A 24,320-nucleotide genomic window follows, 5' to 3' on the forward strand; every position below is an offset into this window, starting at 1 on the left:
CGAATACCTTGTTACTGTTTGCCAAGAACAGGAGAGCATCCAGCTTCCTCGTGCAGCACTTACCTTTGTTAGAGCCAGTGAGGTGAGCAGAGTGAACAGGTGCTCCACAGGTAAGCATCTTATGTTTACATACATATTATATATATATATATATATTTTTTATGCATACTTAAAGGCAACAGTCATAAAATCTTATTTTCCTCATACATTTACATGTGAACCTTACAAGGCTTCTTTTTGTGCAATGAGCTCTAGTTCCTGCTCTGCTTACACAGATGCATGAGACTATTTTTAAACCCTACAGTGTTAGTTTAAAAGGTTAACTATTTACCCCTGGATATTTTATGCTGTTTTGAAGAGACAGAGACTGATTGATTCCTGTTTTATTTTTGTTCAGGTCCGGTGTCACAATGCATAAGCAGAAGAGCATAGGTAATGTGTTAAATCTGGAAAGCTGATTTATGGTTATTGTGGTTATTTTCCCGTGTCTTTGGGCATCAGAAAACCTTTTTTACAGCTGATCTGTGGGAATGTGCTAATGTTTTAATCACTTCCTTTTTGTTATATTTATTATCTTTTAGTTATTTTCAGTTACTTGTATTTTCCCCCTTTGTGAATCATTTACTGGTTTTCCCAAACGGAGCTTACAGGAAGGTGAAGTTACAGATTTCTGTAAACAGAGATTTCAACAACTAATTACAAACAACGGGCTTTTCTTTTGCCCTCAGGCGGAAATGCGGTTTTCTACAGACCAGCTGAAGTATCGACTGAAATAAGATCTGGATATTTGTACAAGTCTCCTCCTCCAAAACGATTGAAGGCAGAGGTGACAGTAAGCAGAATTAATGCAATATATTGCAGTTTTTTATGTGGGTGTGTTTATTACATTTCATAATTTATTTCATTTTGTTTGTCCTGCAGAAATCATGGAAGAAGAGATATTTTGTCCTGTTCAAAGTCAGTGATCAGGAACATCATCTAAAGTACTTCAGGACTTCGGAAGAACAGGACAGGCCACTTGGAGGGATCGACTTGGCACAGTATGTCATCAAACAGGCCATTTAATAGCAATTTAGTTTTTATTTTCTATGTAACCTCTAAAGAATAAAACAATAAGAATATAAAACATACTACTTCAACTGTTTTTTACCAAAATCTCCTTATAAGCTTGTATGCATGTTGTTTTTTTTACATTCCTTTTAGGACTAAATGTTATTTTTTTCATTTCACATCCGTATATTTTGTGTTCTTGTATTAAGAGTCTCACAGTTGCATGGGAGCCCTCAACACCACCAGAGATGGGGATGGATCCAGAAGAGCTTCAAGTGCCCCCCTTCATGTGTGCTCTTCATCAGGGCTGCAGACCGGGACTACTTCTTAGTCGGGGAAAACAGGTCAGTTATCTGATTTTTAAGGGTTATATAAAGCACAAAGATGGAATTTATAGCTCCTTTAACAACTCCAATGCATTTTATGATGCTGTGCTGTAAAAACACCTGACATACCACACATAAACAAAAATGTCTTTTATTATGACTCACCCCTTTATTGGTGCTGGTTTTGGGGGAGTGTAGGAAAATGTGGGAGTATAGTTAATGTCTGGATGAGCACCCAGCAGCCCAAAAACCCCATCTAAAATCTTAATGAATTAAAAACCTGTTATTAATCCACATTAATCACACTTTATCTGTGTATTTTTCAAAATAAAGTTCCATCTCTAACCATTTTTGCTCTCACCACATTTGGAAGAGGTTGGCTTTGGATTTTGCAGTGGCAATGTGCAGAAGAACAGTCCTAAATGCACGAATTGCATTGATTTGAAAGCCAGTGATGGTGTAACCAAGTTTAAGGCCACAGCTGGGTTGGCCAATCCTCCTCTCAAGGCCCCTAATGACACTTTCACAGTGCCTCATAAAACACTTCCCGCTGCCCTTTATACCATCTACTATTTTGGGAGGTCTAACAATCAAAATTAAATTATGATGTTGGCTTCGTGTTTAGTAACAGTCTAGCAGCTGATAATGGCTTTGCCTTCCAATTTGTCCACAACTAAATTGTTGCAAAATGTCACTATTACCACTCTATATTTGACTTTAGAATTGAATTTTAAATTGAATGTAATAGCCATAATTTGTCCCTCTTTCTTCTAGTTATGAAGTGGACGGCTGGTTCTCTGACCTGTTTAACGCCCTCAAAAACCGGCCACATAAATTTATGAGTTCAGAGGTACATTTAGATCTTTTTTATGATATTTCGTAACAGCTTATGGAGTCAAAAGAATCTCTTGCACTGTACTTTTTTGTATCTATCATATTTGCTTACCAGCTACTTTTCTCACTTCTTAAGGAATTGTGTAATGGGCAGCGAACAGTTGAGGTAAATATTCATGTCACCAGGCTCAAATGAAAGCCAACAAGATTTTTTATGCAATAATTTACTTTTTTGTTCTTTCACTCCTTTCCTTTTAATTATTTGTTACAGTCTCTGCCTCCATTCTCACAGCACTACATGTGCTCACTTTAAATTATCCCAGTGTCACTGATGAATTCATGTAAAGTCATCACTGTACAGATTCATCAGTCCTCTACTAAGCGTGCTTATCCATCAGCTCTCTACTTTTAAAAATAGACTTTCTCTCCCTGTTTTACCAGGTTATTTCAAACCCCGTCATGCGGAAAAAGAATTCAGCCATTGAGCCTGAAAAGGTTGGTCCATTGCAACTAAAGCTCAGCATGAATTGGCAAATTCTTTCTGCATGGATCCTGTCAACCTATTACTAACTCAGGCTTACTGAGACTGTCCCAAATCAATCAATCACAACATTCCTTTGGGTGATGCACTTAAGTGTCAATTGTGCATACCCATCTAGAAAGCATAGGGCTGTTTAAAATGGTTTTGCCTACTTAGGGGGACGCTATAGCTTCTGTCTGCATGTTGACGGACTCCTGGAATTTTCATGGCTGCCTGTTTGAGTCCACCTGTTGGACGACTGTATGGCTCTGTGGTGCTGACTGACTTCTTGTTCCAATCCCTTTTTTCATTTCAACACTTCTCATTTCGCTGGCATGAATGGTTGCAGTGCATGTTGCATAACTGCCACACCAATGGTATGATCCCTGCTGGGAATCCATGTTGCATGACAAACACTCCCCTCTCAAAAAGTTAATTAAATATAAACTCTAAATAAATATTAACCTAAATGCATTTATAGCAGCTTGTTGGCAGATTTGTTATTCAATTTTTGTGAAATTCCCCCAGAAGAGTCCAAGCGCTCTTATTCAGTGACTCACTGTTACATGACACCTTTATATATCTCTATATAGCCATACATTCACTATATTAACTTAAATCCACACATATAACCAGTGCATCCAAGCCAGGGACACTAAGATGAGGGGGCTGAAAGCAGCACATACACTGCTTCCAGAATAATGTGGAACTTGTTGTAATCACACTAAAACTGTACACAAAGATGTTTTAATATGCGTTTTTGTTTTCTTTTTCAGCCAGCATTAAAAATACGGTCCATGTCTGATCCAACCCCAAATGTTCTGGGTCTCACTGGAAAATCAAAGGTGCAACATCTTGACCTGACTGTTTGTAATTTGTAAGCGTTATTTTCCTTTTGGTGACATACAGACACGTTGCTTTCTGATTGGCCAACAGGATGAAGATTATTCCAGAAGACATTCATCAGAGTCTCCAATCTATGACTATCCCAGATCCTACTTGAGAAAAGTACAAGTAGGGCTGCAGTTGTTAATCACTTTCAATATACATTAACCTGCAAGTTATTTTAATATATATAATTTGATTGATCAATTAAAAAATATATTAAAAATATATATTTTTTAAAATAGAGGAAGATGTCCCAGTGTCCACACAGAGGTCTTCCAAAGCTCCATAATCCAAACATATTCACTTTTACTATCATATATGAAAAAGTAAAGCATCAAATCCTCTCACTGGACAAGTGGGAAGCAGAGTTGCATTTTTCCTTTAGAAAATGACTAAAATGATTAATCGATTATTGAAATAGTTGCAGATTCATTTTTTCATCCATCAACTAATTGATTAATCAACTTAACCCTTGAACTTGGCCATGTGTCTCGTACCAGTCAAGCTGAATCTAATATTGTGATTAATTCTATTCAGCTTAGCTCCTTAATCGTGGCACTGTAACTAATGTGTACTGTGAGTAATATTTGTAACTTTTTCCTATTTTTGTGAATGAGGTCTGGGAAAATGGTTCCATCGATGGCAAGAGCATGGAGTCAGTGTGAGTGTTAAGTACCTTTTTCCCTTTGTCAGAGAAAAATGATCACGCGTCACGTTTGTTCGTGTTGAATTCTGACAGTATTTCCTGTTGTTTGATTGTTTGCTAATTAGAATATCCATCTCTTGTAGATATGAAACAATGGAGGAAATTAGACATAATGAGCGAGTAGCTCAGGCAGTGTAAGTTTGATACACAGAGTGCCAGATCACTGAGGAAAAAAAAAAAAAAAATCACATTTCCTAATAATGATAATTGCTAATTATTGTTTAAGTGAAAGCTATTGATTGCTCCAAATGCCTCTAGGGACCGTGAAGTTGAAGAAGTTACCAGTGGCAGTCTGATGAGGTCTGTCACTCAGGCCTTTAAGAAACTGAAGACCCAGATTTCTCCACTGCCCCCGTTCAATGAGGAGACGGACGCTGAAGACAGGTAGATCTCAGATTAACTGCATGGTCCTTTTTTCTTTTCTGTGGGCCTTATGTGTATTTTTGACTTTTCGCTTTGTCTAACGTGTCAGTGCCCTACGCTCTTTGTGCGACATGTTTTGTCAGTGCCCTAGATACCAAAATAGCTCACTCATCAGAAGTAACCATGACCTCATTGGCTCAGACACCTAAACTGACAATAACAAGGGTGCTTTTATACCACGAAACTGTTGACACTCCAAGACGAGTCAAGAATCTAAGAGAGGCACCTGAGAGCCTGTTTGGCAACTTAGGCTCTCGGCTAGATATAAAGTATCCTTTCATGTTATTAAATGGTTTCAACTGAGCAAAATGGTACTGATAAGCTTCATTGATTTATATACAAATGAGCCATGAAAATATATCATGTGATGCTGATTCTTCAGACCTTGTAGGAGCAGAACTTGGTCTTACAGGTCAGGCGTGACTGATTAACATCCCCGCAGTGTTAGCTGTGTTATTTTGTTATTGTTAGATCCCCAATAAGCTACATGGCTTTCTGCAATCACAGTGGACTGCACTGCAACTCATATGCACTAATGCTAATCAGATGCTAACCAGAAGTTTTCACGCTAATGCAAAGCACTGTATTAAGTATCTAATGTCAAATTTCTGGGACTTTCGCCAAAACTACAGACACTTTGGCCCACAAGTGATAATCATCAAATAATGTAAATATTAGCCACCATACACTACCACTCCACTCCAGGCTAAGTGTAGCTGGAAAACTCCTGTGTGTAGTGAACTGAAAAAAAGTTTGTTCATTTGTTTATGAGTCAGCTTTTAATTTGGAAGAGGAATCTCTTCCTTTAACGTTAATACCAAATAAATAAAAAAAAAACAAATCTTTTAAAGTAGCGAGGCTCTTACAATGTTAACAATGCCGAGGGCGTAGATCCAGCTTTGTGTCTAGGGAGCATGTTAGGGCAGATTTTAGCCAACCACATTTGACCTTCGTGTCTGTTCAGACAAGTGTGTTATTCACCAGCACAACAGGCGATCACTTCCCCTTGCTCTTCCATGCCATCATCTCCTGTGTAAACATACTCTCCTCTGCTGTTTGCTTTGTTAAATGTGCTGTAATATCAAACTATGCGATAATGTTGTGCTTCACACTGATGTCTGATTTCTTTCTAAGTGGCCAACCACTGTGCCGCCACACTGAAGACCATCTTCTCCACTGCATTTGGCATATGGGTCAAAAGACTTGTTTCTAAAGTGCCTCTTAATTAGAATTCCTCTTGCGCCTCCACAGTGATTAGGGAATTATTTGCTTCTCCCGTGCTGCTTTTATGAACTACTTTTTAAAAACCTCAAGACATCTGCTCCCCTTTTTAATGCAACTGAGAGAAACCCATTCTGGTTTTTGGCATATACAATGCTCTTGCACCTTTTATCAATCATCTCTTCCTTCTTTATTGCTGTTATCTTCCACCACAAGGACAAATGTGGATTTCTCTCCATCTAAAGCATCTAATACAGTGCCAGAATCTGCTGTTATGCTATCCGTCTGTGAGTCCCCCCCCCCCCCCCCCCATGATAGTGCATGCAGATTCAGATGGTTCTTCCTCTGTGTCATTCTGTGGCTTCAGTGGGAGTCGTCAACATAAAGCATTGGCCTTGGCTCCTGATGCACGACAGCCTCTGTGCGGTTTATTCCCACTGTCTCCCCAAGCGGTCTCATGGTCTTTTGTTTAGGTGCCAGCCAAGAATACATAAGTGGCTACCAGCTGAATGTAACTGAGACATGTACCCTTATAAGATCCCTCATGATATCACTTGCTTTTACAGAGAAGAAACACATCCGTCAGACTTCAGCAGCAGCTCCAGCGACAACGGGGCAATCTCTCCTGTGGAGAGTCCAAATATGCTCACCCTGGAAAATCAAAGCTCCACTGAGAGGTGAGATGCTGAAGCAACTGACCTTGAAACCAAAAAATGTAGCAGCCAAGTGGGAGGCACTGTTTGAATTTTGGGTAATAAGACAAACACTAGAGACATTTATGTGGGATGAGATGATCACCATGTTAAAGTGAGGCATGAGTACGCTCGTTCAACAGTTGCTCTACTTGTAAATAGTACAAGGAGACATTTGAACCCCCCCCCACTGTGGCACCATCTGTGCCAATCAAAAAAATCAGAAACAGCTTTGTAATGGTTCCACAGAACAAATAAAATATAGACATGGCTTTAAGGTGACTCAGAATGCTGGGACCGGCACTGACATGTTGCAGGACGGGTTAGAGTAGTTTCTGGAGGTTTCTGCGAGCAGACGGTGGTATAAGAATAGTCGAATAATAATAAGCAGCACTTGACATTAAACATTAATAACTCGGGTGACTTTGCAGCCAGAATTTAAATGAGTTGTTCAAAGAAAATTAGAGGTGCTTATCTATACAGATACTCATGCCTATATAATGGAGGAAGGAGAAAATAACTACAAATGTCTGCTTTTATGTGTTTGTTCATCACATATAAGCAGACTTTTTTTTTCTTATTAGATGGCATTTTGTGCCTTTGAGTCAAGGAGTAGGTTTGGTAACATATGCCAATTATTTTACCAACCAATACTAAAATTAGTATGCAACGCAAACCTAGAGATGTAGGAAAATTTTCTCCTTACAATTCTGACGAACAAATTATTCTTAATGCATTAAGGGTTAAGATTTGGATTCGTTTCTTCGTAGCATGTCAAAATATATAGTGCCATTGAATAAAGCTATTGTTATTTTTCTTTCTAGTCTTAACCCCATCACCCCAGAGGAAAGAGATATTGAGGTCAGGCAGGCAGATTTGAAAAAACACCTGACTCTAACAGAAGTGGATGGGAAACCAAGGTAAGTTGACATCTCACATATTAGATTTCTTTGACTGAAATATGTGGAAAGGCTTAAGCAATGCAACACAAAGAAAAGAAAATACAGATACAAATGTACTGTCCAGTAGTTTTTGTTTCATTTCCGTGTCTATTAAGATCAATGAAAACACAAAAACCCACAGATGTGTGCGCCACATTCACTCCTGACTGTTCTACTGCAGATTTGTCTTCATCCCAGAAATGACAGACTCCGTTTGTTTGAAAGCATAGTTCACATCAGGCAGTGCCGGTGGTGATGCTGCACGTCCTCGAAAAGTCCAGCTTGATGCTGCGGTGCAGGGGCTGTCTTTTCATTTGTGCTGGATGGTTCAGAGCTTTCAGCTGTATTGTACCGTGTGGAAATTTGGGCATGTATCTACACTGAGATTTACAAACTGCTCTTTGGATTAATTCATTTATTTGCACAAAATCTAAATTCTCAATATAATGTAGAGAAAAAAATGTTAGTTCTTAACTGAGCCTGACATGAAAAAAGCAGCTAAGTTGTTGATTCTGCTTTATTATTATTATCTTTGTTGAGTTGTCATATCAGGCCCTTTATTGGACTTCTATCTATAGTTCTTAGTCTGCAGTCTCAACTTCTTGAAAGGTTAAGGCAGCAGTAACTGGTAGTGAACTGTTGGCAGAGCAGCCTGTCTAGACAGGATGTGTTCATGCACAGGGTTCAGTGTAGGTCACCCAAAATGCAAGCCGTTATGTGGCCTGTGTAGACAAGCTGGATTGATCAAATAAAAGCACATCCGTTCTGTCAGACGTAGGAGACGGACAAGTCAACAACACGGCCGAAACAAGGCGTAAAACACGGGTCGAATCTGCAGTAGAACAGACAGTAGTGATCTTCCGATTGTAATTTCAATCGGCATCAAGTGGCTACAGCCATTACATGAAAATGGTGATGATTAAATAGGCTCATAGCTGGAGAGGGACGATAAAGGAGCACAGAATGCCTAGCTGTGCCTCTGTTCTTACTAGCAACTGCCTTGTCATACTGGATCTAGAAGGGTGAAGTGAAAGGCAACTTTACTCAAAGCCACAGTTTGTCATTAAAAAGCAAGAATGTCAAATACTGCGTGTATTGTGCATGTGTCACAGTGTGTCCGGGTGGACAGGCCAGCCACAGACAGTGTGTCTCTTCCACAAAGGAGACCAAATCCTGGCAATCAATGACTTGCACGTCAGCAGTGTGGAGGAGTTCTACACGTACATCAGCAAGTCACTGAAGAACGAGGTACATTCCTTACTCGCAAAATGCAAAGGCGCCAACACATTGTCCGTATTCATTTTGTCTCGCTGTTTTGTATGCATCCACGCAGTCTGCGATCTGAGAGGCAAATTTCTTCTCTTTTCAGGTGAAACTGACCATCCTGCGTCTACCAGGACACCCGCACCTGCATTCCCCAAACTGTCCCTGCAGTGACTGGCCGCAAGCTGACCGTTAGAGATGAGAGTTACTTCTACTATTGTATCTGGGTGTGTTTAAATCAGTCTTTAGGAGCACTTCCTGCCTACAGTTGGTGAGTTTGTACCAAATTCTGTTCCTGTTGATCTGTCGTTCTACTAGTTTACTCGATTTAAAAAAAAGAAAAAGGGACGGTAAAGGTTAAACAAGACAGATATAACTTACTTTACCAATCTTGTACATGTCTCTCAATGTATGTACACATATACAGTATGTTCTGTGTAAACAACATGCAGCTTTAACAGAGCATGATTTATGACTTGACTGAAGACTGTTGTATTTGCTATAGATTGCCCCATTATAAGAGCCTATCAGAGAGGGGGATACACAATGCCTTACAAGGCATTTTTAAATGTAAAATGCCCCTAGAAAGTAAGAGCATATATTTTGGGCATATACCTCAAGAGTGGAGATATTAATATTTAATGAATTTTCTGGTGGATGGTAAAAAAGACTTACCAGGAAATTGTTATCACAGGAGCGCCCAGCTTTAAATGCATGAATGGACATTTACATGGAAATTAATGTTATCTGCTTCACACTAGGAAAGCAGTCTTATTTTCACAAATCATTGATTATGTTGTAAAGAAACGATCACTTATACTTGTACAGCATCTCCCTTTGTTTTTTCTTTCTATATGTGTACACCTTTGATAAGTACTAGCCTATTTTGAAACTTGTGGCAAACATGAATTTATTATATATACACACACACAGTATCTGACATATATCTGATGGAAATGTTTGAGTCTGAAAGTCAATTAAAAAAAAAGAAGAAAAAAATAAATAAAAAATTGTGTTCAGAGGGAAACGAATAGTTTCACCGAAACATTTCCTCATACCACTACGGTGCCAAGAAGGGGATATTCATGACACAAGCTTCTGTACCCAGGACAAAAGAGTATGCAAGACAAAACTCAAACAGTGCACAGCATGTAGTGGAAAAATGTCAGACAACTTGTAAATCCCCTGACAGCAAAGGTTTCTGATTTTTTTTTTTAACATTATTTTACCTTTATTTACCCAGGCAAGACATTAGCAACAAATTCTTATATACAATGGCAGCCTGGCAAAAGGAAAAAGCCTCTTGAGGAAAAGGGGGTAGGGACCAACTCTCACTCCGATGTGACCTCTACAGGGAAGCTATTTTTAATAATTAACTTTAATCTGAGATGACAGGAAGCAACAGTGATCATAATTGTATTAAAGAACATAAAGATTAAGTTATACATAAGCAAGGATGCGCTCTAACATTTATGATCCCACTATAGTAAACCACTTTTTATTCATATCTATGTGTGTCTTAGCTTGAGGAAGAACATGTGAGCTGCACCCAGCAATGCTGATTCATTTCCAGTTTGCGGCACGCGATTACATTTCTTTGTAGGCCATTTCCAGCTAATGACACCTAATGACATTTTTAGAGCACACATAGACTGGTAAACACTGCATGTTAAAATGTCTCTATGTACATGCTGTTAGTATTTGTTTATATGAAAAAAGAACTCCATACATCAGGATTTTTTATTTATCTTATGAATACCTCCCGACAGTAATTAGGGGTGGACAAATTACAAGAGATGTAGAGACCAGTGTTTAGTGTCGCCCACACCTCAGGCAGACTCTTGTGAACTGATGGGTAGACAGAATGGTGTTGCTCCTCAGGCTGTGTTTCACCTATTTCTCTCTGATTTGAATAACAATTGTAATCTTAACATGACTTGGGAAAATGGTTTTCCACTTTAAATTATGTCGATTGATTAATGCCACTCCTGAACTAAGACAATAAGACATCTAGTGACAAGGACAAAGCACGCTTATAAACTAACATCACATAATATTACCAGATACTGTTAATATTGAGAGGAGTCCTTTACTCATGATGTCGCATCAGCCTTTCCACTGTGAATGTTTCAAGTTTTAACATTCAATAGATATGAGAAATTAGTCAGGACCTTTGTTTTTCAAGTCCATTCTTAAACTGTGATATTCGAGCTGTGCTGTATTATAAATACACTCCATTATAAATACATGCATACTTTGCAAGGGTGTTGCAAAGGCAGGTTATACTGGGAAAAAATTTTTATTTGTAAAATGATTATGTATAAATTTGATTTGTTAAGCACACTGACCTTTTGTATTTCTTTACTAAGTTTAACTGGGTATGAGGAATGTAAAATACACTGTACATAAAACAGGCTGCCGAGTTTACAAACACATGTTGTACAAATTGATTATTTCCAGTTGCTTGACCTCCAAAAATCAATAAAGTTAAGTTAAATCTGCACTCTAGACTACACATAACAAACTTAAGGTTTATCATCTGTCATTTTTATTTATTTTTTAAATCTTTGTGGTAACTTGTGTTAATAAAAAGACACCTGAACACATTCTTACACACAGCATTTTTGACCAGTTTCATAAAACCCTCTTATATTTCAAAATATCACCAGTTCATTCGTTGTAACCGAAGCATACAGTAAGGGACAAAGGGTATCTACGTATAAAAAGTTGGCATGAATTCAGCATCATGCTCAGCAGGGTGAATGTTCAGAGGTGAAGGAACCTTAACATCCAGCTTCCTTTTTTATGTCATCCTTCTTCATCTCTTAATACAGGATAATACCACTAATAACCTTTTTGTTATTCATATGGCAGACTCATTATTTGTGGACGCAATTCTTTTCTAAAATCAGACATCAATACATGAGACTACTAACTGAAATAGAAAGGCATTTCAACAAGCGCTCCAGTCAATTCAATTTCAGTTTGGCAAGACTTAATACATTTCATTCATGCCTAGAAGAATACCAAATGAAACTATTATTAGACATGGCTTACTGAGAGTCACTTACTGAGAGCACATAGTAATAGAGTGGTTATTATATCAGTCACCTACTAAAGTGGGTGAGACGCATTGTAACAAAAACCAATATCCTGCGCAACTTTTATCATCAACACTGCACGAAAGAAATAACGTGTTGGAAGCTTACAAGAAGCTTTGGTGAACAAAAATATGCCAGGCCTCTCTTCATGATCTCTTTGCCGGTATGACGTGAAAATTAGTAGTAGGTTAAAATATAGTGGACTATATACATTACAGGAATCTACAGTACAAACATTTTCAACATGTAGAATCTTTTCAATTTTTAGGACCAACAATTTCCTCACTCTGGCCCCTGACGACTGAAAACGCAACTCAGGCAGATGAGAAAAGATTTTCTACATGAAAGGAGAACTCACGCAGGGACTCGGTGAAAAAAAGCCTCATTTACAGAGAGCGACATTCACAAGCTCTCTCTCTCTGTGTGTGTGTGTGTGTGTGTGTGTGTGTGTGTGTGTGTGTGTGTGTGTGTGTGTGTGTGTGACACGTCTCTGGTGTCTGAGATACACTACTGACAGATCTGATAGCACCCCCTTAAAACAAGTTTACATTTTTAAAAGCTACTATAAAAAGAGTGGCATTCCTTCTTAGTACTATATTTGCCAGAAGCGGTACTGATGATGCAGCACAAACCCATCCGTTAGCATGATATGAATAGTAGAGATGTCATTTGATGGACAGTGGAAATCCAGATAATGAAGCCTTGAAAACCCCTTGTGCCAAGTTTGCAAATTTTTCATGAAAAACTTGAATCTAATGTACAATGTTTTCTTGATGTGCAAGTTAATGCTGCTTATAAAAAAAAAAAAAAAAAAAAAAAAATACGGACATTAGGAAATAGGAATTTGCACAGTTTCAAAGCAGCACTCACATCTTGGTGACAAACAGTGGTATAATTGGTAGTGGCCACAGCAGGCAGCAGCCGCACACATCCAATTAAATCGGTTCCAATGTAAAATACTTCTAGGTGACAGGGGTCTAACTGTGGCTGATGATACATGTAGGGCCTCAGATCTTGTTCTCACAAAACCACTTCCAAAGTTGTCAGTTAATTTAATTCAGCCCATTGTGGATAAAAGCAAAACCTTTATACCCCTTTTATCAGTGTTGATGTGCTTTTGTTACGAGCTCAGCTGTCAGAGGCAAGCAACTTCAATGCAAATAATAAAAGATAGTGTTAAGATAAATTTGTTCCCCATGCTCATACGGCATTTCAAGTAATGAAAAATAGCTTTCGTTACCAACGAGCAGCAGAGTTCACAGTTCAACAGTGTTCTGGTAAATAAGCTACAGTTTAGCTTTAGTTTCCATGAGCCACTCACTGAAACACTTCTCCATAGCCTTCCTGCTGGCCCAGCTGCCATTGTTGACTGTAGGAATGATCTTGAGAGGTTGGACCCACTGGACGAAACGCTTCAACTCCAGAAAGCTGCTGTGTTCACTGTATGGGATTCCTGTCAAGAAAACAGAGGAGAAACTATCGTCATGTCCCCAAACTTTTGCACTTGAAACAGATCTTTGCTTTAAAAGGTGCATTTGTAAAAAAGATTCAAATGTAGCTTTGATGAAAATGACTTAAGCCTGAAGATAACGCACATTTTGTCTTAACTCACCGGACAATTACAAGTGTAAGTTATTGTTCTTAATTTACTCATTAAGTCCTACAAGGAACAAGGCTAGACGTGCTTTGGAACTGTACCAGGACTTTTCAGACGTGATTTTCATTTTCGGCTCATCTGCTTTGATATTTTTCTCCTTAAATTTCGATTATGAAATGTCCATCTCAGTGAACACAGAAGAGATTTAGTTCGAGGTAAAACACCGTCACTGAGCCAGATGTCTAAAAGTATGAGGAAGCCAGTCAGACAAGCAACAAGGCAAAGTCTCAGAAGAGGAATCAGACACTCAACAGAGCGACCCATGGGCTCAGATTATCTGCGAGGAGACATGGCAGATTTCAGATGCTGAAACACTAAGACCATCAAATGTCATATCATTCTTGTTTGGAAGTGATAATAAGAAAACAGCTTGAAACTGCTGCAGAGCTGTTGCCTCTTGTTTGTCCTCCTTCATCCCTCCACAGATTTTAATGTGCTCCACCCCTGCTTTTAACAGATCTAGCTGCAACTAAGCCCACTGAAGTATACAGTCAATCCTCCCACATGCAGAGAACAATATTAGGAGGAGTAGCAGCATATGGCTGGGAAGGGCAAGGAGGAGGAGATAAACACAAGGCAGAGAGAGAGAAAGAGAGCGAGAGGAAGACAGCACAAATTGGCTTCCGCCTGAGTGACGCACAAACTGCTGAGGAGGAAGAAATTATATGCGAGTGTGTGTCGCAAAAGCCTCTAGCTGGTGATTGTAGGTTACGGGCCAGATGGCTGATGCTGTTGATGGATCTATTCAGAACATGAAACGGCAGACAGGAAGAAAAACAGGCCAAATCTGCAGTGGCAAATCAAGTCATGACCCATTTCAGCACCGGGCTTCAGTGTGAGACTGCTCCCCTGTGGTGCTGTCCATGACTGAGGATACAAGACCCAGCATCACCCTTACTTCTGCCACCCTCTCGTCACCTAGCTGATGTGAACCTGAAACTGAGACACGCTCTATTGTTAATCCTCATACTCCTTTCCCTGAGTCTCCTCCCCACCTTGCCAGAAGAGGGAGCTGTGGGCCAAACATAATAATGTGAGGGAACCTGTTTTTGGCAAGGAACCTGCTGCCGTTTTGATTAAGCCTTCGCAGCGTGTGGGAGGGTGACAATTAAAGACCATCTACCATTGTAAGGGACTGCTTTGGTCAGTAAAAGAGAGAGGGGCATTCTCTCAGGGCAGACAGCTCTAAAACCTCCAATTTTGTAGAAGACCCTCAAATACCTTGAAAGAGCATCAACAGTCACAGCGCTGACAAATGACTGGACACTATATTAGAAGGAAAATAAATACGTACCATAAATGGAGACGTTTCCGCTGATCTCAGGCTGAATGTCTCCCACTGATTCCACCTGCTGGCTGAAGGTCCAACCAGTGGGTTTAAAAGCCACCAGCTGATCATAGCGCTCTGAAAACCGTGCCAGGTGATCCTGCAGTTTCTGGAGACAAAGTAGCCTTTGTGCTCAGTGAGATTCAACAGTTTATTAGCAACACTTGGAAGCTTCATCCTCAGATTCCTAACTAAACCCAAGTGCAGGTCTCGTTGTGCCTTTGAGATTTGCTAAATCAAAAACACTGACATTGAAATATAGTTATTGATTTTAGTCAAGCACTTGTTTACTGGATGATAAACAAAATAGAGGAAATGTGTCCAATTTACTATAAAAAGGTGCACAAACCTTTAACTTAATGTTTTATCAATTTATTTCAATGTACTTTGTCCAAGTTATCGTGGCTCTTTGTTGAAATTCATCATAAACTCTCTACTCAGAAGGCCTCAGCTCAAACCTAAACTGCATCCATTTCTCTCAAGTCAGCCTCTCTGTGCCTAGCAATGTGTGAATTATACCAAGCCTGGGACTTTTATCTCTGCTTATACAGATGGAAAATTTAAATGCTTTAGAGAGATGATGTGCTAGGGTCATCATAATTAGCAGTTCCTAATTATTTTAACTCATTTTCCCAGATACTTGCATATGAATAGACCATAAGAAGAATAAAAGACATGTTTGCACATCAAAATTAAACGGTCCAGAAATAATAAGACACATCCCTTGGTTAAACACAAGAGAAGTTTACACAAAGAAAGTCTGCAGACCATTTGAGAAATTATTTATTACTATGATCACCAGCTCTATACCCCCTCATTTCTCAAAGTTTATTATTAAATGAAATTGTTAAACTCATCTCTCAGTGTTTATCACTGGTGTACAAGAACTTATATGCCTGAGGGATATACGTCTGATGTGATATATTTGCTAGTTGTTTTACTCTAATTGCTGATGTACTTTGTTTCTTAAACATGCCCATAAAATAACATTTTATACACCTGAGGGTTCTGGGTCCCATTGGAATGACTGCTCTTTTCAAATCAGAAAATTAGATTTCTGCACCTACTTTGAAGGAGAGCTGCATCATGGGCAGCACATGGACTCGGGCTGCCTTCCAGTCGGTGGTTATACGTTGTCTGACTTGCTCCGACTCCAGACAGCACATGGTGTTGTATTTGTCCCTAGAGAGGCACACTTTAGACCCCAGGACTTCTGCCAGTGCTACGAATGAAGCAGAACAAGGTCGGTGTAAGAACCAGGAATGTGGGAAATTCAGCCTTTTCATTTTAAGACCCAGTATGTACTTGCAGTTAAGAAACCCTTGTTACCCCCACTGACAATTTGGACATTTTATTACAGAATAAAGTTTAGCTGTTCTGAAGAACTTTACTGGAACACAGTGAATAAATGTGTGGCTTGTAGAGTTTGTACATATAAAACAAAGACAAAAAATAAAACTTTTGAATGTCTCCTTTTCAAATTATCTGAATATAATGTATTGTGTTCCCTGCATCGTAAAGTGGCGCTGTAAGTGTACAAATACTCTTGTGAAATAACAAGTACAAAGTGGATGAGTACAGTCATACAGACAATTGAATCAGCTCTTGTTTTTTCCGCTCCAATGTCATGCAGAGCTTGTTGAAGCAAAGTTGATTACAGAATGAATGCATGCTGTTCACTCTGTGAGGACAACATGAGTTTTTGAAGTACTTCACTACACCAATGAGGAGCAAACCAGTATTCAGTTTGCCGCCACATGAGGACAACGCATATTGAGGGGCTCTTTGCTCAAAATACACTAAGCCACAAATTTTCAATAAAAGACATATTTGATGACCTTTCAATGGGAGGGAAGGTGAGGTAGTGATATAAGGCTACAGACAAAAGAAAAAATTTACTTTGTGTCCATCTGTTTGTGGTTGTGGCAATGCCTTACTTTGTAACACGGCAGTCATATCACCATTCCCAGAATTAAATGAATAAATTACCATGTCATTTTCAGTAACATAATTAGCCATCAAAAATGTCACTTATTACTCTGCTTAATTATCTGACTTATGTTGAATTATGTGCAAGACAGAGAAACCCCCATCCCCAACTCTATTCAGTATAATCCAAGCTGAACTGGGTACTCAATGGAATAGGTTGGATGACTACTTTGATTACTTTATTTGATTTTTAACCAGTAAAACTGATCCCAATTTCAATTTATGTTATGTGCCGTCTGAGTATTTACAGACCTCAAAATGAGGCAACAGTTTCCCTGATTTTAATAAGTCAAGGAAAAGAACTGCATAACAAACTGCTGCTGCTCTAAAGCTTAAAGTGCTTAAATCATAAATACAAAATGTGGACAAAGGTTGGAGAGCACATGCAACTTTAATTCAAGTTGTTTTTAATGTTATTTTAAGAACAACATGTCCATATTTGTGTTGACAAAATACTGTTTCTCTTTAATGTACGAAAGGCTTTAAAAACCACACTTAATAACCTTAAATATGGTGGTCAAGCTGAGAAAAATTAATCTCTAAAAATCCTGACAATGGTTACATTTTTGGAGATGCAAGGATTTCACCCCAAAGAATAAAAGTGCTTTCAATGTTCAGTTAGAAAATCAGCTGAGTCCAAAGGGTTACTTTCTTTGAATGACCTTCAGTCTAGACAAAACCCATTATTCTACAATACGTAATAATCTGTAGTTATAAATCATGCCAAGTCTGCATGTTTTGCCTTCTAGTGGCAGACAAGCACTTAAAAGGCTGAGTGAAGACAAATATTAAGTATGTGCATTAAGTCCAAACACTTACCCAGAAAGACTTTCTCTTTCCCCACAGAGTAGGATCCACAGACCACAAGTGTACGTGGGTTGAGCGTCACCAGTTCAAAGGCTGTGCTGGCTGCAAAGTTGATGACCTCTTGCTGTCTGGGGAAGGTGTACTGAGGGCTGCAGTAGCTACAGGGACAAGAAAGTATACATTGAAAATCTGAGTACCCTCAATGCTTCTGCATCACTTTTACTGAGTTTAGTGGAATTGAAGACATGAAGTTGTGGTACAGTTTACCCAAACTGGAAGTAAATCTGAACTCAGTACTGAGGAACTCATCCTCAGGGAGTGGTTGTTACTGTATGTTTATGTATTAGCTCATTCACATAACAGCAGTACAGTACAACCACAATCCTGCCTTTGGTACTAGTATATAAGAGGTACTTGCGTGGTGTCCAGGTAGAGCGTCTGCACCCTGCAGCTGAGTAACTCAGGGTAGGTTTCCATTGAGGGATCAGCTCTGAAGTCTCCAGTGTGGAGGACTGTCTGTCCATCAGGCAGAGAGAACAGCAGCATGGCAGCTCCTGGACAACTGAAAGAACCGAGACAGATGGAGGTGAAGCTGGAGGAGAGGAGCATCAAGTGAGAACATAGATGATCTGGGGTAATAAAACAAAAAAACAATCTTCTCTAATTAGGAAAATGGAAGGGAAATCTTAGTGTGGTAAACTATGGGACTGGCCATCACAACTGTTGGTATAATTAGGTCTGAATTCAAAAGTAATGGTACAAACTGACAGAAGAAATTGCAACACAGAGTTAGTTTCCCTAAAAATGTCTTAATATTCTTCAGTGAAAAGATAATAATCTAGGTAGTTAGCTTGGGGTTGTCTGAATTTGAAATGAATGTAAGGCATTTCACTCAAGCCTGTGTATTCTCCTTTAAAACTTTTGACAATTTAATGCTCATGATAATGGCTGCTGTATCAATTTTTTTCCCTTTGCTCATTTATAGAGCTGTAAATTTTTGTGGTTTGCCTCCACACTCTGTGTCATCTTTACCAACAGTTAACAAGCCATAAACAGCTGAATGTGAGATCAGTGGCTGGTCCAGCTTTCTCACCACAAAGCACTCCCTCCACACAAGCTGTGTGGACACTTCTAAGTCGATGATCACTATTCAGTTTCTGAATAGTGTTGATGTCAACTGGGTGACTCACTGGTTGGCGTCCACCAGGATGACTTTGATTCCCTCCACAGTGACCTGGGTGTTCATGGGGAGGATGTGGACATACTGCTCTGCCACCTTCAGTTTGCTTTTCACCAGGTTCCCTGTAATCTGACAAGAGGCAGCCATTAAGTCAGCTCACATGTCTGTGGCTTACTTACGGTGATTTACCAGCCACCACTAGCCAGAAAAACACAAATGCTACAAAAGGATTTTGTTTGTGGGTAAACACAGCATCAGTGCTCATGTTGCTGTTTGTGTACTTCACCCATAACACCCTTATTTCCAAATCTACTTGGGAAAATTTCCTTAAGTGATTCCGATCAAACTTTTCTGGGCTATGACCCACCTAGCACCCATGTTCAATTTCTGTGACCTACCAAATAAAGAAAACCCCAAAAGAGTCCGTTTTTAGTTTTAATCCCCACAGAACACACACTCCAGCATGACAAATCGTGTCCCATTTGACAGGAGAACTTACATCTAACACCAATATTTCACTAATATATTTTATTCTCTATAGCAGGTATGTTTTTAAATATCACAGTAAGCTTAACAGAAAATGCACAATACAAAATGTGTCTAAACATGAAAGAGGCAATACAAAATCTGAATATTTTTGGATGAATACCTCAATTAATTCAGTTTATTGCTTCATTCGCACCTTAATTGGTTGCAACATTTGCACAGGGACAACAGAGTGAAGGAGAAGACCAACTGAGACCCAGACAAACTACATTTTGTGGATTTGAAGTGTTTTTTCCTGCACAGCTGACACAAAGGTCTTCAAATTTCAATCATCTCCAATATGGTCAGAGCCACTGGCAAATTAGTATTCATAGCTGTCAACTGCAAGTAAAATTTTCAATACAGTCAGTGCAGTGAGATAACAAATGGATCACGCATTTACTTCATAATTTCCACGGGAAAAGAGCAGACGGGAAGCTTTTTAATAAGCAAATAAATAGTATTTGTAGGATTTGTAGCACCCTCTAAGTAGTGACTATCTTCCAGTGTATTCTAGTAAAGACTAACAGGCCTTTGAAGGGAGACTGCTATTCATTCACAGCATAAAACTAATAACCATCCATGACAATTTCCTAGCCAAAAAAGGCCAAAAAGGACATAGGCTTGTGCAGATCAATTCAGAAAATAGGTTATATAATAACTAGCTTAACATATGTCTAAAGCACGCCACCAGTCAGCCACCAGATACAATGCAATGCATCAGCACCAACTAATGCAATGACATGACACATTAGAAGTCATTTATATTTTACAAAAGCCAAAACATGACTTACTTTGTTACAGTATATTGGAACTGTGGAGTTCTTGGTCAATCCTCCGTAGTGATCTGAGTGGAAATGTGTTAGGAAGTAGGCAGTGATGCCCTCGATCTCCCCGTAATGAAAGGCGTCTATGACAAACTTTGTACCTAAACAAAATTTTACAAATATATTACAAAACAGAAAACTGCTTAACCTTCAGATTCATGCAGCAATATAATATATGGTCCTTCACTGACCTGGAATCTTCTTGTAGAACGGACAACGCGGGAATTGTACTTCTCCATCAGCATTCACTCTGTTCCTTCTTCGTCCCCATCCTCTGGTCCAACCTCTCCTTTCTTCTCCCTGAGCTTTCACTACATCACTGCTATCCGCAGTCTCCGTCCCCTGTGAGGTATCTGTGGCTGTGTCAGCCTTATTTCTCCTCGTCCTGTCTCTCCTTTGTCGTCTCGTTCCTGAGTTCTCGCTAATTGTTGGAATAGAGATTTCAGCTGGTCCACTCTCTGCCTCTTTCTCCTTCTCCTTCTCCTTGAGGGGTTTGAGGCCAAAAAACACCCCAATGTCTGTCTGCTTGAGACTGGAGGCCTGACCGTCCTTGCTCTGGCCCTTCTGTGGCGGCATGGTTTGAGATGAAGGCGCTTGATGAGAATTTGCGTGAGGCCTCTCCGACTGAATACTGTCATTCAAATTTTTGAAACGCAGGTTATCTGGGCTTAAAAGTTTTTCTCTCAGGTGCTCTAAAACAATACTCTGTGGAGATTGAATGCTGGTCTTACAGGGATTGATGGCATAAGTAGATTTACCACAAGCTTCTTTTTCACCTGTGGAATAAGCTCTGTTTTCACCAGCTGCAGCAGCTGCCCGCTGATTAGCAGGCAGTAATGAGGCAACTGACTCCAGCTGGGTGTTTGAGGAAGACAGGTCCTTTACTGACACGTTATTGTTTTCCAAATTATCTATAAATTCAGTCAGGAGTTCATCTTCACTTGAGAAGCCGTCACCTAACAGTAGCATTGAATCTTCATCCTCATTTTCAAATGCATCACAATTAAAAAGGGTTTTTCTGCACTCGCTATTATTGACTTCAGTCTCTGCAGGGAACTCAGAAAGAGGAGAGTAGGATATGGCATCATCAACCTTTTCAGGAGGAGGGTCATTTTCGAGAAAATCTTGTCCTCCATTATCTACCTTAATAGGCGTAGATGAAAACTCTGTTTTACCTTCTTGGGAAGCACTGATAGCCTTCTGGCTTTTGGTAGAAGACGACCAGCCTTTCTTTTTCTTAAAATCCTCTGGGCCAGGTGAGCGCAGAAACAGAAGTCCATTTGTAAGTTTAGACGGAGGTGTTCCAGTGATGTTATTTGGAGGGGATAAGATAGAAAAACTGACAACACTGTCCTGTGAAGTTTCTAAAGAAGACTCATCCACGTCGTTGTTTGTCAGTCCTTGGAGACAACTGAGGCTGGTCTCCCCGGTGGTTTTGGCCTGCTGTGACAGACTGAGGAGGGCCATGTCACTGTTTGCTCGACTATGGGCCAGGAGTGTGTGGTTGAATTTCTTGTAATGGTTTGGGATGGTGGAGGAGCACTGTAGACCTTTTGGACACTCTATATGAACAGAAAAAAAATTAGAGAGCAAAGTACGAATTTATAATAATTCAAAAGCACCTAAATTCAAAATTTGAATTCTGTATTTTGACAATACAGATATCCAGAAACTGTGAGGTGCTTTTTTTTAGTTTAGTTTGTTCCATTTATTTTTCAGGGATCATGTATAAAAACAGTAGTCCCACACTATTTGTAGTCTCTAGGAAGAAAAACAAACTAGTTATGCAATTAATAGAAGTGAAAAATACAATAAATACTAGATTCAATTGGAGTTCCCAACACTATTTTTAAATAAGCATTCCCGTAACTTTACACACCAGTTTACTTGTCATGGAAAGTACCACTCAGCAAATTGTTTAATATCTACTATGGCTCTCGAGGGAGCTTTCTAAAGAAAATAACACTGATTATGTTGTCATGGTTTTCTTGAATTGGGCTTAGGACTTTAAAATTTGAACAAAGAGCCTGTGTTACAGACTGGGGGCGTGGACTTTGAAAGACATGGGCATTTACCAGTCAGTGAGGATCTGATGCCATGTTCAAGTCATGTGGGAATTATCATAATTACCAGTTTCTGATTTGTAAATAATATTCTCCCCAACATCCAAGTTGTAATCCTGACTGGGAGAATCTGATTTTTAAAGAAAAAAATCTGATTCAAGTTTTCAAAATTCAAGTTTAATGGATATAGTACTATATTGTCAAAGTTAAATTACTTTTAATCCTCACATGACCAATTCTGCAATTATATACAGTTATCAGATGACAACTCAATAAGGTATGTCATAAGCATGGGAATCTATCCAAGTATTATGGAATGACTATGAAGAACATCTTGCAATGTGTGACATTTCAAAGTGAATTATCTATGTTATCAATAACATAAAATAATAAAAATCTTTTATCATATCCTCCACTGATAAAGATATGTGTGCACCTGAATGCAGAATAACAGGTGTATTTAAAAGAAGACCATAAATACAAACATATAAACAATTTGATGAGGGGGTTTCTGAAGTGGTTGTCATATGTTATGCTAATCAGATACTGTGAAAGAGCTTTTATTTAATAGGTATCAAGAGTATTACTCTACAGTTATATGAAGTATATGAGGATCTCTGTACCTTTGCATTTGTCCCTGGCGGTGTCAAGACACTCAGCAACATGCCATCTCTGAGTCTGTACGACCAAGATGGAAAAGGGCATCTGACACATAGGACAAAAGTCTCCAGAGGACGGTCCCTCTGCAGCACTATCTGTTTGGGTTGTCTCATGAGCAGGAGACAACTTTGAGGGTACAGTATGTGTCTCTGAGCTGCCATGTCCGTCTACATGAACACCAGTACTAAAATCTCCACTTTCAGCTGTCTTGACTTTTTCAGTCCCTTCAGGTGCCTTGTCTGAGAAAACAGTGTCTCTCTTGGAGGTTTTTCTTAAAGTACATCTTCTTTTAGTGACAGTTGTAACTGCAGGCGGTGGTTTCTGTCTCTTTTTCTTTTTCTTCTCAAGAGGTTTATACTCCCAGATGTCATTTTCAGAGTCGTCCTTTTGTGACATTTGGAGGACAAGAAAGCGTAACGTCCCTTATGTTACCCAACGACCTCTTCAAAACCCCAGATATTACACAAGAGTTGCTGTTTAATAACATCCCGCGGTTGCCGATATAATAAACTTTACAGTAGAATAATGACTACTGGTAGATTCCGTGATGTTGCCAGTATAAATGGCGATGCTGAAATAGTTTTTCATAATTAATAATTACAATATGGAGCTATTTTTCTTCTATACACACTGTGTGCTCCGGTAAAAGCATGTTAGCATCAGGTTAGCAGCTCGAGCACTTACCGCCACAGTGCAACAATGAATCTAGTAAAAACAGCTACAGAAACAAAGCAGCACTTTCCACAGATCTTGCAAAATTGACTTTCATATTAGCGTTAATTAAATGCAGGGACAATCAAAAAGGCTTTTAGTCATAGCCTTTTTTATGTCAATGATTTAAAATTCAGAAAAATCTTTCTAGTGAATTATATTTATGAATATTTTTAGTCGCATGAATCTACGTCGTGGATTTACCTAACAGGGTGGGTGTTGTTGGAAACATGGCGTCCCGGTGCAGCCTCTCTACTTTATTTCCTATCCAAAGTCAGCTGGATGTCGCCCTAGATGACGCCACGACGCCGCAGGAGAAAGAAAATTTGGTGCTTCAGTATTTGAAAGTACTAGACGAGAGAGACGACCTGAAGATACCTGATTTCCAGACAGGTTAGGCCATGTTTTAGCTCTATCTCGCTTAGCACTGTGTCTCACTGCATAGCAGCTGTTCGAGTTGAGTTTGCTATCAAGGCATGTCATGACATGACTCTCGGTGCCGGTTCTTTGGTTTCCCAACCCTAACCCTTTCTCTCCCATCAATCACACATGACCCCTCTGACTTATTTTGGGACCCTTTGGGAGGGGTCCGACCCCTCAATTGGGAAT

At 39.3% G+C, this 24,320-nt stretch overlaps 3 protein-coding genes across 7 annotated transcripts in view; 2 read left to right on the forward strand and 1 right to left on the reverse strand.

Moving 5' to 3' along the window:
* Nucleotides 1-11,207, forward strand: LOC111669654 (pleckstrin homology domain-containing family S member 1). Of its 5 annotated transcripts, none has more exons than XM_087179231.1 (17): nt 1-110; nt 398-432; nt 729-832; nt 922-1,040; nt 1,260-1,394; nt 2,151-2,226; nt 2,347-2,376; nt 2,652-2,705; nt 3,507-3,575; nt 3,667-3,744; nt 4,236-4,279; nt 4,408-4,458; nt 4,583-4,708; nt 6,535-6,645; nt 7,485-7,580; nt 8,714-8,849; nt 8,971-11,207. In XM_087179231.1, the coding sequence occupies exons 2-17, from the start codon at nt 411-413 to the stop codon at nt 9,058-9,060; spliced, it is 1,341 nt and encodes a 446-aa protein (XP_087035357.1). In that variant the 5' UTR covers nt 1-110; nt 398-410; the 3' UTR covers nt 9,061-11,207. The 5 variants fall into 5 exon arrangements, with proteins under 5 accessions (XP_087035357.1, XP_087035358.1, XP_023281811.1 ...); XM_087179232.1 differs by having other exon boundaries at nt 3,667-3,738; XM_023426043.2 differs by having other exon boundaries at nt 729-826.
* dclre1a (DNA cross-link repair 1A (PSO2 homolog, S. cerevisiae)) lies at nt 10,591-23,939 on the reverse strand. The gene is made up of 9 exons (XM_023426042.2): nt 22,964-23,939; nt 20,469-21,839; nt 20,245-20,378; nt 18,936-19,054; nt 18,164-18,307; nt 17,758-17,903; nt 16,017-16,171; nt 14,917-15,058; nt 10,591-13,418 (listed from the first exon to the last, which is right to left on the reverse strand). Exons 1-9 carry the CDS (start codon nt 23,394-23,396, stop codon nt 13,252-13,254), a joined length of 2,811 nt encoding a protein of 936 aa, XP_023281810.1. The 5' UTR covers nt 23,397-23,939; the 3' UTR covers nt 10,591-13,251.
* nhlrc2 (NHL repeat containing 2) overlaps nt 23,932-24,320 on the forward strand; it is a 19,862-nt gene continuing 19,473 nt past the window's right edge. The window contains exon 1 of the mRNA XM_023426052.2: nt 23,932-24,104. Coding sequence (XP_023281820.1) covers nt 23,942-24,104 — 163 coding nt within the window. The 5' untranslated portion in view covers nt 23,932-23,941. The remainder of the gene's footprint in view (nt 24,105-24,320) is intronic.

The sequence above is a fragment of the Seriola lalandi genome, unplaced genomic scaffold, assembly GCF_002814215.2.
Source record: "Seriola lalandi dorsalis isolate HSWRI2012SDOR001 ecotype SW California unplaced genomic scaffold, Sedor1 jcf7180002054801, whole genome shotgun sequence".
Classification (NCBI taxonomy): Eukaryota; Metazoa; Chordata; class Actinopteri; order Carangiformes; family Carangidae; genus Seriola; species Seriola lalandi.